Source organism: Parathielavia appendiculata (genome assembly GCF_033297405.1).
Source record: "Parathielavia appendiculata strain CBS 731.68 unplaced genomic scaffold N657scaffold_3, whole genome shotgun sequence".
In the NCBI taxonomy this organism is placed as follows: domain Eukaryota; kingdom Fungi; phylum Ascomycota; class Sordariomycetes; order Sordariales; family Chaetomiaceae; genus Parathielavia; species Parathielavia appendiculata.
Window position 1 is genome coordinate 91,417 of NW_026944222.1, and position 13,209 is coordinate 104,625.

Below are 13,209 nucleotides of genomic sequence, written 5' to 3' on the forward strand. Positions count from 1 at the left end.
GGCTCCTAACCTTTCGTCCATTTCTTATCAGAGCTGGAATTTGCAGAACTGTATTTCGTCACCAACTCAGAATTCTCAAATCTTACGGGTGCCACGGCTTGATAATTGTATAGACGCCCACGATGTCGTATACTGGATCACGAACTGTACGTTGCAAGGCAGAGAAACAAAGCATCGATTCCCTCCCAATGCCACTTAATTATACTGACCCCTTCCAATCGCCTCCCTATTATCAACCCCTTCATTCCAAAACACCTCACTCCGGCACAACCAACTCAATCAAGCTCTCGACCCCATTCGCGAAAGTATCAATTTCATTAACCTTCAACCCGGCCTTCTCCTCCAACAACCTAACGCACTTGACCCGCGTCCTCTTCTTGGACGACAGCAGCGCGAGCATGAGCACGTCCAGCGCCGTGGCCTCCCACTGGGCGCCCGTGTTGGGGATCACATTCTCGTTGATCAGCAGCCGCGAGTAGCCTGGGCACATGGCCGCCTTGACGTTACGCAAGATGGCACAGCACACCTCGTCAGGCCAGTTGTGCAGGATCGAGTGCATGTAGTAGGCGCGCGCCCCTTTCACGGGCTGCGGCGTGTGGAAGTCGTAGACGGTGCGCTCGATGCGCGGGGAGAGGGACGACTCGGAGTCCGGCGGGATAGCCGAGATGACGTGTTCCAGGTCTTGCAGGACCAGACGGCCTGGGGCGGTCGGGAAGCGGTCGAGGAAGCTTTGCAGGTTGTGGCCTAGGTTGCCGCCGATGTCGACGAGGAAGGCGGCGTCTGGGCAGGAGGCGTCGAAGTCGTCGAGGAGGCGCTCCTGGACCGGGTAGAAGCCAGCGTCGGTCCATTTGGGTCGGCCGTGCGAGTATGCCGCCCATGTGCTGGTTGAAGGCCATGCCGCGCTCATTGGCGTGTAGCCACTCGAACAGTTGAATTTGATGTCGTGGTCGTACTGCAGGTTGCCGTCTGTCATGGAGGTTGGGCTTGTGTAGTTGGTCTTTCGCAGATATGAGGGCAGCGCAAGCACGCATCGGCCCAGGCCGCCCGTGTTGCCGGCGCTGGTGCTGTGAGACGTCTGGATTAGTTGAAGTTTAACACGACTGGCGGCAAACCGTGATTTACAAGACGGGATATCCAGCAGCGATAATGGGGGATGGTCAACGACCTGATGAAGTTGGTCGGCTTGTACTCGTCCCAGCCGTCTCGAAGAGGAACCCCATGGCGGCGACATGCTTCAGCAACCGGGCGAGCATAGCTTCCTCCATGCCCGTGGCGTCGGCAATGGCGACCACCGTCCTGGGCTGTTCATCGCTGCTGAGGTGCGCCCACACCCCGGCCTCGATGCCGAGTGAGAGGACGGCAAACAGGCTGTTCTCGGCCCAGCAGTGGCAAATCATGGTCTCAACTGGGTCCTTGGGCCCCATGTTCCACGTACTGGACTGGATAGTATGCAACATGATTCACTGCGGCGCAGCGCGGAGACTCGATGAAGTAGGGAAAGATGGGCTCCGATGAACATGGTGTCTTCCCCGTCCGGTCAAGACTCCTGCACGGCCCCCACTTCAAGATTGACTTGGTGTCTTTGCCGAGACCTCGTCACCCGCGGGGCACTGCTGGTGGCTGTTTAAAGCTGGCCTAGCGGCGAAGCGGCGTCGAGTTTGTTTCCTACCCTGGCCACAGACTCGCAGATGATTGACTTCCAACCGCCGATCCTTCTGCAGAAAAACACCGAGTCCATGCCACCCTTTTGGACAGCGGTCTGTTCTCCTGGTTCTTCGACTCCTATCTTTGAGAGCATTGGTTGAGCAGCAACCCTGAGCGCACGGGCTCTCTTACATTAACCTGATGGACGTTGAAGACAAGGCTCGTGCCGGACAGGCAGAAAACCGCAGAGCAAGCCACGGGGCACACTACCACCTTAGGCACGGGAATATCATTTGATGTCACAGGGATACGGTGTGGCCCTATGTTGACCGTTGGTGATCTGCATCCTAAATATCCGTAACTGACAACTTTGCTTGCAAACAACCGTTGGACACTGCACAAGGGCCGGGCCCGGCATCTCTGCTAGGATAGCTTCTTCCTGTTTTCCAGTACGTATCTCCTTCCACCGGTGTAGTTTCTTTTACGATAGTGCAATAGCTAAAACCTGATCGCCATTGCCCGTCCTAGTTGAGGTGCGCCACATGGTTTCCTTCTGTTGACGGCCGGGTTGGGCCCCTTTTTCAGGTTTCTTCAATAGTGATTTGCTCTCTCGCTGTATCTGCATGACCACCAGCTTGTGTTTTTCCAACTATGATACCCGTGTCGTCTTCTAGCTTTTCTCCAGTTGTCATCCGCGGAGCCAGACAGCTGTTATCGACTGATTACCCGACCGGGGACTGCAGGACTTGCCAACACTTGACGCTAACTGCGACTTGGGAAACTTGAAAGGCGTCGACAGGATGGCATCGGCAGGTCCCCGACTATCCGGACGACCACCTCTATCTTGCGGCCGACGAAAGGCCCGCAGATCCTGGCCTCGATCTGTGCCGTCACCGCCGTGAGCACCCTCTTCGTTGCTGCACGCATCTTTGTCGGGCCGTTGTCAAGAACAAGGTGCAAATCGATAGAGGATGCAGAACGATGCACGAATCGTGAAAGGCGACGGGCTGCTGTTGGCAGATCCTTAGCCACCGCCCTCGCTGGAGCAAGGCTGTCACGGACATGTCCATTGAGTGTGAGTCGGTCTGCGGCCTTCTCAAGTCAACAACCTACTTCTGCCCCACCATATAGATTGTCAGACAAACCACAGTGTCGACTTGAGACTACTGTGGTCCATCTGCCAGCTTGTTGTCTCCTGCCTGCCAGCTCGCCAAACCCCGAGCTCGGCATCGACGCGGCAGACGACGCCCCGTGTTCCCGGTCCGATAGCCTCGAGATCCCAAACCACCTCTCCCCTGAATTCGTACTGCTGCTCCCAGCATTTCACGGTGATGGCACTGCATATATGCGGTTCCCGAGGCCACTCCTTCTTTCCGAGCCTCTCTTCCACCTTCTCCCAAGTCTCCTCATCCCTATCGCCGATCTCTGGGAAGATGGTGTGGCCCAGCAGGATGGAATAGATCGTGCAACCCAGCGCGAACAGGTCCGTCTTAACGTCGGCGCGGAAGTCGTCCCCGGGTAGCGAGAAGGGGTAGAGCTCCATACTATAGCCGTCGACGAACACTGTACCATCGTCAGCCAAAAGCTTGCACTGGAAATTGGAGAGCTTGACATGCAGGGCACTGTCGAGGAGCAGGATGATGGGCTGGATGTCGCAGGAGAGGACGCGGTAAGCGTGGGTCCAGGCGACTGCCTCGGCGGTCTCGCGGCACCAGGCCAGCCGCTGCTGGAGGGAGAGCCGCTTACCTGACTTGAGGATGTATTCCGCGACAGTGCCGTTCGGGGCGCGTCCCAAATAGATTCCCGCGTCGGTAGAGCATTTGAAACCCAAGACGTTCTTATGCGGGGGAATGGCTTCCAGAATCTTTCTCTCGGCCTCCTGACGCTCTAGGTCATCGCCGGCGGTCAGGGGATACTTCAAGACGGTGGAATTGTCCACCTCACCAATACATGCACTGGTTCCCGACTCAATGACGCGCTTCACTCTTAGGGGCAACTACTGGTATTGATGGCGAACAATTGTGTACTCGTCATACTCGCCGTTGCTGGTCATGGTGGGCTGCGAACGCGTCGTGATGACTGTGAGAGCGTGCGGCGTCAGGTTCGAATTCGGTTGGTGGGAGGAAGAGGGATGGCTTAGGCGTCACAAGGGTTGGGCACCTCAAGGTTAAGCTATGCAACTTTGAAGGGAAGGGGAGGACGCAATCTGTTCATACGACACGTATGTACAGCAGCTCCGGCTGGCCCAATCAGGCAGCCTTCGCAACTAGTCCAATTCAGTTTAGTTCAAGACCTCTGGTTAAACTAAGCTGGGTTTGCAGAGGGTCGAACCGTAACTGAACTGCGAACTGCAGTTTGGACCAGTCCGAATTGACCTCTCCATATATTCCCCCATATATTCCCCTAACCCTAGCCAACCTGCATCCTTTTTCCATGAAATCTTCAACATCTTCAATTTCAAGACTCTAGTTATAGCTTGATTCAATCAGGAGAGGGTTGGAGTAGGGAATCCATGGGGTCACGTGGTCACCCGCGACAAAACAACCAAGCCGGAATTCGAATCACGGGCGCACTTTGTATCATAAACGGGATGGTAATCTGTATTGTCAATTTGTCATTAAAATGATGTAATCTGTGTTCGGTATGAATTCAGTTGGAAAGAAAGTTAAAACATGAACCCAGCAATCCCTGATCTGCTCCCGAAGCCATCATCATCCTCGTGGTCTGGCAAAATGCTAGTTGACATATAGGAATGGATGCCTGATTTCCCTGCGATAGGTCCCCAAAGCCAGAATCCTTATTATCACCAAATCGCTCAAACCGATCTTTTTGCTCTGGAGTTTTGTTTCTTTTTTTTCCCTTTTTTTTCCGAGGCTCAGCCCGGCACAGGTGTGGCGGAACTCAGGGGTTCTGTGCGGACCCCGTACAACTAGGTTGATGACCCCTTACAATAAAGATACCTAGGGGGTGTCCGGCCCTGGCGTCCCGAGCTGTATGGCTGCGCTAGACGCAGGACCTGTTCCTCCTTGGCTCTCCTCTATTTTGCTGGCCTCGTCCCTGCCCACGATCTCGTCCTGTCCCTGACCTCTTCCCTGTCCACGACCTCTTTCCTGTCTCTGACCTCTTCCCCGTCTTCCTATGGTCCCCTGGATCCGCGACCCCTGTCCACGTCAGGTAGTGGTGGTGGAGAGGGGTGAACCTTTGTACCTCCTATTGCAAAGAAGTAGCCGACAAGCGGTAATGGATTCTCACTGTCTAAGTTGGGACGATAGGTAAAAGGGGCAACCGTGATGGGGCCGTTGCTCACACACACACACACACTCAGGGAAGCTCCCATGAAGGGGTTTTCTCAACGAGGGTTAGGGTTGGACGAGGGTTGCAGAGGCTCAGCCCGAAACAGGTGTGGCGGAATTCAGGGGGTCTGTGCGGACCCCGTACAATTAGGTTGATGACCCCGTACAATTAAAGCTAACTACTCTTCGGTTGTTGAGGGGAATGTTACCCCTCTTGAGTGGAGTTCCACCTAAAGAAACGGGAAACGGCCGATGAATCGGGAAGGCAAGCTCGACTAGGCAAGCTTATCCTAGGTTGTTCACTTACCGGAACATTGGCACGGGCATGAATTCTCTGTATCCCTGCCGAGTGTTCTTTCGTCAACGTCTGCTTCGGCTTCACTTGGCATCGTTTCCCATCCTTCTCATTCCCGGCCGCTCCCCACGGAACACACCTCGGGTATCATTTCACTCCATCAGCATGGCGAACACCACCATCAACGCATCCCCCCTCGATGCTCTTATCAACGAAGCTAAACCAGACGCACATGCGAATCCGCCAACAAAGAAGTTGATCAACCTCCTCCGCGGCTGGCCCGCGCCTGCCCTCTTGCCCGCATCCCAGCTGAAATCGGCAGCCGAATATGTGCTGTCCGACCCGGCCATCTCGGTCCCCGTGTTGCAGTACGGTATCGACCCGGGATATCAGCCGCTGCGGGAGGAGATCGCGAGGTGGTTGAGCGGAATCTATCAGTACCACCCGCCTTCAGATCCTCCTTCTCGCCAACCTGAGCGTAAGGGCAGCATCAAAGCAAATGAAATCACCATCACGGGCGGTGCCAGCCAGGCCCTGGCTTGCGTGTTGCAGTCGTTCACCGACCCCGGCTATACGCGGGCGGTGTGGGTGGCGGCGCCGTGCTATTTCATGGGATGCGCCATCTTTGAGGACAACGGGTTCCGCAGGCGGCTGAGGGCTGTGCCGGAGGATGAAGGGGGTGTGGATGTGACGGTGTTAGAGGAGTTGATCCGGAAGTGCGATGCCGAGAAATGGGGGGTGAGTTCTCCCGCCTGTCTCTCCGACTCAGAGAAGAAAGCGTTGGACAAGAGGAAGCAACGAAGAAGGCTAACCTCCCCAGCACCGGCCCTCCAAATCCCCTTCACCCCACCGCAAACTCTACCGCCACATCATCTACCTCGTCGCGACCAGCGCCAACCCCTCCGGCAAGACCCTCTCCATCGCCCGCCGCACGGCGCTCATCCACCTCGCCCGAGAACACGACGCATTAATCATAAGCGACGACGTCTACGACCTGCTCCAATGGCCTGTCACTTCCTCCCCTCCTCCCACCTCACTAGTCTCCCCATCGCCCTTACCCCCGCAAACCCCTCTCCCTCTACTCTCCCAAATCGACGCCTCCCTCCCGCCCTCCCGTCACAACCCGCCCGGCAAGAACTTCTCCCACGCAATCTCCAACGCCTCCTTCTCCAAACTAGTCGGACCCGGAATTCGAACAGGCTGGATCCACGGCACGGCCGACTTCGCGCACGGCTTCTCCGTCACGGGCACGAACCGCAGCGGCGGGGCGGCGAGCCAGTTCGCGGCGGCTGTGGTCTGGCGGGCGCTGAGCACGGGCGAGATTGAGGAGTGGGTGGATGGGACGGTGAGGCCTGCTTTGAGGAGGAGGCATGGGATCATGCTCAGGGAGATCGCCAGGGAGCTGGCGCCGCTTGGGGTGAAGGTTTGGGGCGGGAATGGGGTTGATGGGGCTCATCAGGCTGGCGGTAAACTGGGACCGGATGAGTTGGAGGTGTATGGTGGGTATTTTGTCTGGTTGACGCTCCCTGAGGAGATGAATGCCGAGGTGGTTGCGCGACGGGCAAGGGCGGAGGAGGAGTTGGTGGTCGCACCTGGAAGGATCTTTGAGGTTGCTGGGGATGAGGAGGCGGCGAGGTTTCCGCAGAATGTGAGGCTGAGCTTCTCTTGGGTGGATGAGGAGGATATTGTGGAGGGGGTAAAGAGGTTGGGGAGGGTGTTGAAAAGAATGCTGGGCGGCGTGGAACCAGACATGGTCGAAAGGAACGCGGCTGAGGGAGAGGCACAAGCGTTCAAGTGATTGCATACCTAGAAGGGTGCTAGATGTGTGACCTCCAGGTCAAGCTGCCCGTCTTGATTCACCCCCTTCCCGTGGGACCTGGGTAAGAGGTTGGTCATCATTCTGTGTGATACCGTACTGCAGCAAGTCCCGAACCCAATCTACCGACAGGACAGAGTACCGAACATCCGCCGTTTCTCCACGGTCTGACCAACGCCTTCAGTCCCGAACGGGCCCCCGAAACCGTTCCGATGGAGTAGGGCGGTGCTGCTTCGCTGCACCGCGGAGCGTTGGCGTTACGGGAATAGACTGGCGTATTGTGTGGGTTCCACCCAAGGTTCCTCTTGGTTTCTCGGCGGTCAATCAGCTCAGCTGTCCGCGGCAGGTCGAGGGTCGATGAAGATGGCGGCAAGCCTTGCTTGAACCCTCGATTGTGCAGATGCTGTGTGGCAGCTTTGGTACTGCTTGTCTTCACTTGTCTTGGGCACTCGGCGTGGGATACGTATGGACCTGGTGCATCAGTGTCAGCTTCACATTGGTGAATGATGCGCCACACATGCAGAGCAAGGGAGTTATCGCAGTACGGATGCGTTTCACCGAGTTTCATGCGATTATCCGTGCGAAATGGCGCGTGCAGACCTCGTTGGAAGATCTCAGTAGCGGAATTTGGGAACCCGCAAGCAGCGACCTCGAGAAAATGAATATGCATAGATAAGCTTACCTTCTCGGCAAGGGCGAGCCACTCCTCGGCGGCTCGCAGGTACGGGTCGGCAGAAGCATCCACAGCCGACTCGTGGTTCCAAACAACCATCTCGTCAAACTCGGCTTGCATCGTCAGCGATCCCTGGGGCATCCCGGCCTCAAGGTCAATGACCTCGGCTTCCTCTAGCCGTGGAGACTGTTCCTCAGGCGCAGAGGTGACCGCGACAACACCGCGGTAGCCGTCTGGCAGCTTCACGGCAGTGCCCTGAAGCTTGCGGCCCCGGAAGTAGGCTGTGCCGCTGCGGTCTGAACTAATATTAGCAAGGATGGTGGTGGTAAGTAAGAAGAGATAAGTTTTGAGAGCCTTTACCATTGCCGACCTTTGGGGCCCAGAAGGACTGCACAGGCTCGACGGGCCCGTTGTGGTGAATCCGACACGGGAGAAGGTGCGGTGTAGCCTTTGGGGTTTCCTTTGACAGCTTGCCCAGTTCCAGGGCCAGTACGGGCTTCGACATGATGATATCTTCAATCAAGGTGGTTACAGTGCTGGGTTGCGTGGTGAGACGGAAACTGGAAGGTTTAAAGTGAGAACGCGGTTCGACGCGTCTGTGGATCCTCAGACAGATTAGTGGGGCCGCTAAAGTTACTCCGTATTTGCCCTTCCAACGTACGGAGTAAAACGATGGCACCGATTTCCGATAACCGGCTCTTCCTGGATTGCGGCAACGACAAACGCATCCGTCTCGAGACGTTGACATGCATCACTACTGTACTTCAAGATTCGGGTTGCTCGGCCCATGCTATACGAGCCAAACGGCAATCCCATCCGCAGGCTCGGAACCTCAAATACCGTAGCATCGATCGCCAATCAAATGGGGCGCCTCCCAATCAGGTATGCCGTTGCGGTATGCCGGTAACGAGTCTCCTGTACATTGGAGGCCCTTTAGGCTTCGTGCCTCCGGGCGAAATAAATTCCATCCATCCATCCATGCACATTGGAGGGGGCAAGAGGGGTACGGGGCCGGCGCAATACGGAATACAATACTCCGTACCTCCGTTGTATGAAGCTCAGCTTGCCCTGGCTTCAAGAATGGGAGCTCTTCTCACATCCAATCCTCTTTGCAACTACACACGCAGTATGTTTCCCAGCTTGTGCACAATCTCATAAAGCTACCACCAGTCAAGATCAACCTCGACTCTCATGAACTGGAGACCGCGGCCCCCGCCTTTCGTTGCATTGCTGCTGTGGCTTCTTGCCGCTTAACTCGCTAGTTTCGGTGCATGGAAATGAACAAATCGGCTATTATGTGTCCTCTGGCGAGACAGGTGAGCATAGACTCACGGCTGTTCGGTCTTGAGCAGTGCTAAAACCTCCCACGAAGAAGCCTTGGTGGCTTCGTGCGAAGTCATGACCACAGACAGTATCGGAACGCTGGAACAGCGTGAAAGCGTCGGCGGCAGGGTGAAAAGCATTGGCGTATGCGTGGAAGCTAGGCGACACGGACAGTTCCGGCACCATGACAACGGGTTACTTCCAATGTAACGGTCTCAGGTAGTATATTGCAACTAGCTGATGACGACTCTACCAGTACACTGAACTTGAAGAAGGAAAGAAGAGATGTGAGACTCCGGTAGCTCGAGAGCCAATATATCCTCACAGGTGTGCGCTGCTAGAAGGTTCGACACTGTGGGTCGAGTGGGAATAGCTTCATCCAGGGGGTTTGGTGGACCGTGCTTATACGAGAGCTGGCAGAGGGTCATCGAGGCCCATCTCGGGCCAGGCCCTTTAGGCTTCGTGCCTCCGGGCGAAATAAATTCCATCCATCTCGGGCCCAGCCCGTTACATCCAAGGCGAGACCTGCGACCGGATATCGGTTCGTGCTGTTACATCGCGAGTGCTGAATACCGGACCGCCACTGTCACCGTCAGCTTTGGATGGCAAGTCTCAGCACGCTTCTAAGCAGACACCGATGAATGCTAGTGTGTCTTCAGTGAATCTCTCATGCACGACAATCACTGTATTCGCGGCGTCGCCATCGCCCTCGTCCTCTCTCTATTTTCATAGGCTGCCCGGAACAAATCGGCCTGCTTCCTGAAGCGCGGACCGTGTATGCCGAGCTTCCCAGCGGTATGAGCCCGGCGCCGGGCTCGGTGACGAGATCACTTAGCCCAAGGAGGTCAACAGCGAGCACGTCCAGCCCGATCCGAAGTACCGGCGAGACGTAAAGTGGTACTTCAGAGGCGTCGCAGTCGCCCAATTCCAGCACAGGGGGGCGACGGCTTGGGTACGCCTGTCAATGCCATCGTTGGCGCCGTCGTGGGCTCAGTCGGAGGCATCGCCCTGATCCTACTTGCCTTCGTCCTGGGCCATCGATACGCTGCCAGAAAGCGCGTGGCCAGCACCACTCATTGGCCACCTGAGCCTTATGAAGGAAAGCCGGAGCTAGAAGTGGCGGGAGTAGGCGCAAATAAAGCGACTACCACAATCAACCGCCTGGAATCAAGAGGTTGGAAACAGCAGCAGCAACAGCTACCCCAAGTTCCCACCAGCATCGGAGCTTGTGTCCAATGACCCGGCCTGCTCACCAGCAATCAGCTGAGAGGGGACAATACGACGTTCCCCGGTCTTACGAGTATTATTATCAAACGGGACCTCAGCCGGGACAGCAGCACTACCCTCTGCCACACGCTCAACATTACTTTCGGTGCATCCCAGCCGTCCGTTTGACGTGCGCGGTGTTTTACTCAGGTTCTCTATCGTCTCCGGCTATGTTTAGATAGGTTTGATGTGTTTGAGGTTACCTTATCACCCTACATGAACATAAAGCCAGGCTTGCTGCAGGCCTATTGCGTTGACCACATGATCCAATCCTTCCTCAACAAGATGCTTTTCACTACCATAGCTACCTTGATCTTGGAATAACGACAAAGTATCTAAGGTTGTCTCTTTGTCGGCCCATGGGGGTGGTGACTCTTCTTCTTTTCATCGCCCCTTTCACTAACTGCACATGAGACTGAACAAGCATGTACCGGTAATGGCTCTTCACACAGCTGCCTCTGTCCATTTGTCTAGCCCACGATGTCATCACTTTATCTCTCCCAGGCGGAAATCTCTTTACTCATCCGACTGCATCACCAAGATGGTGCTGCGACACGTCTTCGTACCCCAATCTACCAAACCCGGCCTTGTTTCCACTTGTCTAAGTAGCACACGTCGGCCTGTAACCACCAAGGGTTATCGTACCATGGTCTTTATCGCTCATCACTGCCCTCTCTTTGCTCTGACCGCTATGCCTTTATATATCTGAGGAATGTTTCATCAGCGATCCCATTTCTAGCAGCCGCAGCATCTTCTTTCATCACCCACATGTAGTATCAACAGAGCCCAGCACACTGCATCACATTATCAATGTCCCGTCCCAATTTCTCGGCCATCGGCGTGGCCATCACCCACACCATGGCCTACTTCCGCGACAAGGTCGGCACCTTGGCCAGTGGTCATGCCTCCGCCCTCGCAAAGCCAGTCATCCTGTCGCTGCTCTCCCGCATCCACATCGGCACCCTGACCCTCATCGATGAGACCAGCGGCGAGTGCCACGTCTTTGGCCAACCCTATCCGCCGACCGGCAACCCCCCCTGCGTCGTCACCCTCACGATCCACTCGCCGCAGTTCTACCTCCGTGTACTGCTCCACTCAGACATGGGCTTCGCGGCGGCCTACATGCTCCACCAAGTCTCGTGCTCAGACTTGACGGCCTTCTTCCGGTTGTTCATCCTCAACCGCGACGCCCTTAACAACGGATTCGTCATCAACAGCAGCACAGGCTCTGCTCAAAGCTTAGTCGGCTGGCTGAGCCCAACCCAAAAACTACTGACCAGTGCCCTGTCCAACCTCCTCCTCATCGATCAGCCCACAACCGCCGCAGTAGGAAACAAAAACACCATGGAAGGCGCCGCAGTCAACATCGCCGCGCACTACGACTTAGGCAACGATATTTTCGCCGCCTTTCTCTCGCCCGACATGACCTATTCGTGTCCCATTTGGGAAACCGTCCAAGGCCCCCCACCTGGACAGGACTCTGCTGGCGATGGTGAGTCGCTGGAATCGGCACAGCTGCGCAAACTGCATCACATCATCTCGGCGGCGCGCATCAAATCCTCTGACCACGTTCTCGAGATTGGCACCGGCTGGGGCTCGTTCGCTATCGAGGCGGTCAAGACGACTGGTTGTCGGGTGACGACGCTTACGCTATCCCGGCAGCAGAAGCGTTTTGCGGAGGAGAGGGTTGCCAGGGAAGGGTTGGCTGACAGGGTCAAAGTGTTGTTGATGGACTACCGGGATGAGGCGCTGCCAGTGCCCGAGGGCGGATTTGACAAGGTTGTGTCGATTGAGATGTTGGAGGCGGTCGGGAGGGAGTTCCTGGGGACGTACTTTGCCCGGGTGGACAAGGTGCTGAAGAGGGATGGAGGGATTGCGGTGTTCCAGTGTATCACGATGCCAGAGGGGAGGCATGCGGCGTATGAGAAGAGGAAGGAGTAGGTTGACCCCCGATAGGCGTCAAGTATTGGGGCAGAAGAACCGTGCTGACCTGGCAATGACTTTAGCTTCATCAACTACTGCATTTTTCCCGGCGGCTATCTTCCGTCCATTACCCAGCTGCTTAACCACATTGCGGCCGAGTCCCAAGGCACGTTCATTGTGGAGAAGGTCGAGAATGTTGGGGCCCACTACGTCCGGACCCTGCGGCTGTGGAGGGAGAAGTTCCTCGCCAACTTTGAGGACAAGATCTGTCCGGCTCTCTTGAAGAAGCATACCAATGTGCAAGAGGCAGACGTGAAGGTGTTTCGGAGGAAGTGGCAGGTAGGTTCGGTCCACTCGTTGCATTGCCCAACGCTAACAGCCTAGTACTACTTTGCCTACTGCGAGGCCGGTTTCCTGACCAAGGTTCTTGGAGACGTCATCATCAGCGTTGGTAGAGAGGGCGCTATGGACCTGATGGAAGGCATTCCGCTCTAATGCAGTGGGTTTCGACAATAGCCTAAGGTAACTTTTTGGGGGGCGCATGGGTTCCGAGTCACGCCAGAAAAGTACGGGGCTTGCAGCTTCGCTTCACTACTTGAGTTCTGCAACTCTTGTGACTGATGGCACATGCTGGTTCATTAGTACAAGAGTGATGTGATCAACATGGGACGGTAATAGTCAGATAGAGGGAGGCAAGCATCATGATAAGAGCCGTCATCTGGGATTGCAGTTACATTACCTTAACAAGGCGTTCCTAACAGAACGAATGACCCAGCCGTCTCTGCCACAGCCTCAATTCAACCCAATTATACTACAGCTGCATGTCACATTGTATTCTTTCAGTCTTACACTATGTGACTGTCCCCATCGCCTGTTTAATTTCGCCACTTGGTTAGAACTTTGGGGATCCATTGAGTGTCAGGATGATCCGCGCCAACTTAAGCACTCGCTGCCTCAGACGGAGGCATTCCTGAAT

General features: G+C 55.8%; 7 protein-coding genes across 7 annotated transcripts; 3 read left to right on the forward strand and 4 right to left on the reverse strand.

The window, feature by feature from the left end:
- Window positions 1-256: 256 nt before the first annotated feature.
- On the reverse strand, window positions 257-2,188 carry N657DRAFT_654107 (S-adenosyl-L-methionine-dependent methyltransferase; the record flags this gene model as incomplete). The annotated part of the gene is made up of 4 exons (XM_062794474.1): window positions 257-1,058; window positions 1,216-1,405; window positions 1,518-1,560; window positions 2,150-2,188. The coding sequence occupies 4 exons, from the start codon at window positions 2,186-2,188 to the stop codon at window positions 257-259; spliced, it is 1,074 nt and encodes a 357-aa protein (XP_062649198.1).
- A 591-nt stretch (window positions 2,189-2,779) lies between these two features.
- On the reverse strand, window positions 2,780-3,637 carry N657DRAFT_568989 (uncharacterized protein; the record flags this gene model as incomplete). The annotated part of the gene is made up of 1 exon (XM_062788630.1): window positions 2,780-3,637. A coding segment is annotated over one exon (858 nt), but the record flags the coding sequence as incomplete, so codon positions are not given.
- A 1,760-nt stretch (window positions 3,638-5,397) lies between these two features.
- Window positions 5,398-7,030, forward strand: N657DRAFT_568659 (PLP-dependent transferase; the record flags this gene model as incomplete). The annotated part of the gene is made up of 2 exons (XM_062788602.1): window positions 5,398-5,970; window positions 6,053-7,030. The coding sequence occupies 2 exons, from the start codon at window positions 5,398-5,400 to the stop codon at window positions 7,028-7,030; spliced, it is 1,551 nt and encodes a 516-aa protein (XP_062649200.1).
- Window positions 7,031-7,432: 402 nt separating this feature from the next.
- On the forward strand, window positions 7,433-7,731 carry N657DRAFT_642152 (uncharacterized protein). Its single transcript, XM_062792290.1, has one exon. It carries the CDS (start codon window positions 7,449-7,451, stop codon window positions 7,722-7,724), a length of 276 nt encoding a protein of 91 aa, XP_062649201.1. The 5' UTR covers window positions 7,433-7,448; the 3' UTR covers window positions 7,725-7,731.
- On the reverse strand, window positions 7,728-8,226 carry N657DRAFT_567504 (ribonuclease H1 small subunit; the record flags this gene model as incomplete). The annotated part of the gene is made up of 2 exons (XM_062788515.1): window positions 7,728-8,017; window positions 8,082-8,226. Coding segments are annotated over 2 exons (435 nt in total), but the record flags the coding sequence as incomplete, so codon positions are not given.
- A 679-nt stretch (window positions 8,227-8,905) lies between these two features.
- Window positions 8,906-9,551, reverse strand: N657DRAFT_642154 (uncharacterized protein). The gene is made up of 2 exons (XM_062792291.1): window positions 9,094-9,551; window positions 8,906-9,037 (listed from the first exon to the last, which is right to left on the reverse strand). The coding sequence occupies exon 1, from the start codon at window positions 9,470-9,472 to the stop codon at window positions 9,278-9,280; it is 195 nt and encodes a 64-aa protein (XP_062649203.1). The 5' UTR covers window positions 9,473-9,551; the 3' UTR covers window positions 8,906-9,037; window positions 9,094-9,277.
- A 1,569-nt stretch (window positions 9,552-11,120) lies between these two features.
- N657DRAFT_708077 (cyclopropane-fatty-acyl-phospholipid synthase) lies at window positions 11,121-12,728 on the forward strand (the record flags this gene model as incomplete). The annotated part of the gene is made up of 4 exons (XM_062797402.1): window positions 11,121-11,552; window positions 11,622-12,247; window positions 12,317-12,572; window positions 12,618-12,728. The coding sequence occupies 4 exons, from the start codon at window positions 11,121-11,123 to the stop codon at window positions 12,726-12,728; spliced, it is 1,425 nt and encodes a 474-aa protein (XP_062649204.1).
- Between the last annotated feature and the right edge of the window lie 481 nt (window positions 12,729-13,209).

Bases quoted from the DNA above. Each gene is read 5' to 3' on its own strand.
- N657DRAFT_642154 (XM_062792291.1), bottom strand. From the start codon at position 9,472: ATGACCCTCTGCCAGCTCTCGTATAAGCACGGTCCACCAAACCCCCTG.
- N657DRAFT_642152 (XM_062792290.1), top strand. From the start codon at position 7,449: ATGCTGTGTGGCAGCTTTGGTACTGCTTGTCTTCACTTGTCTTGGGCA.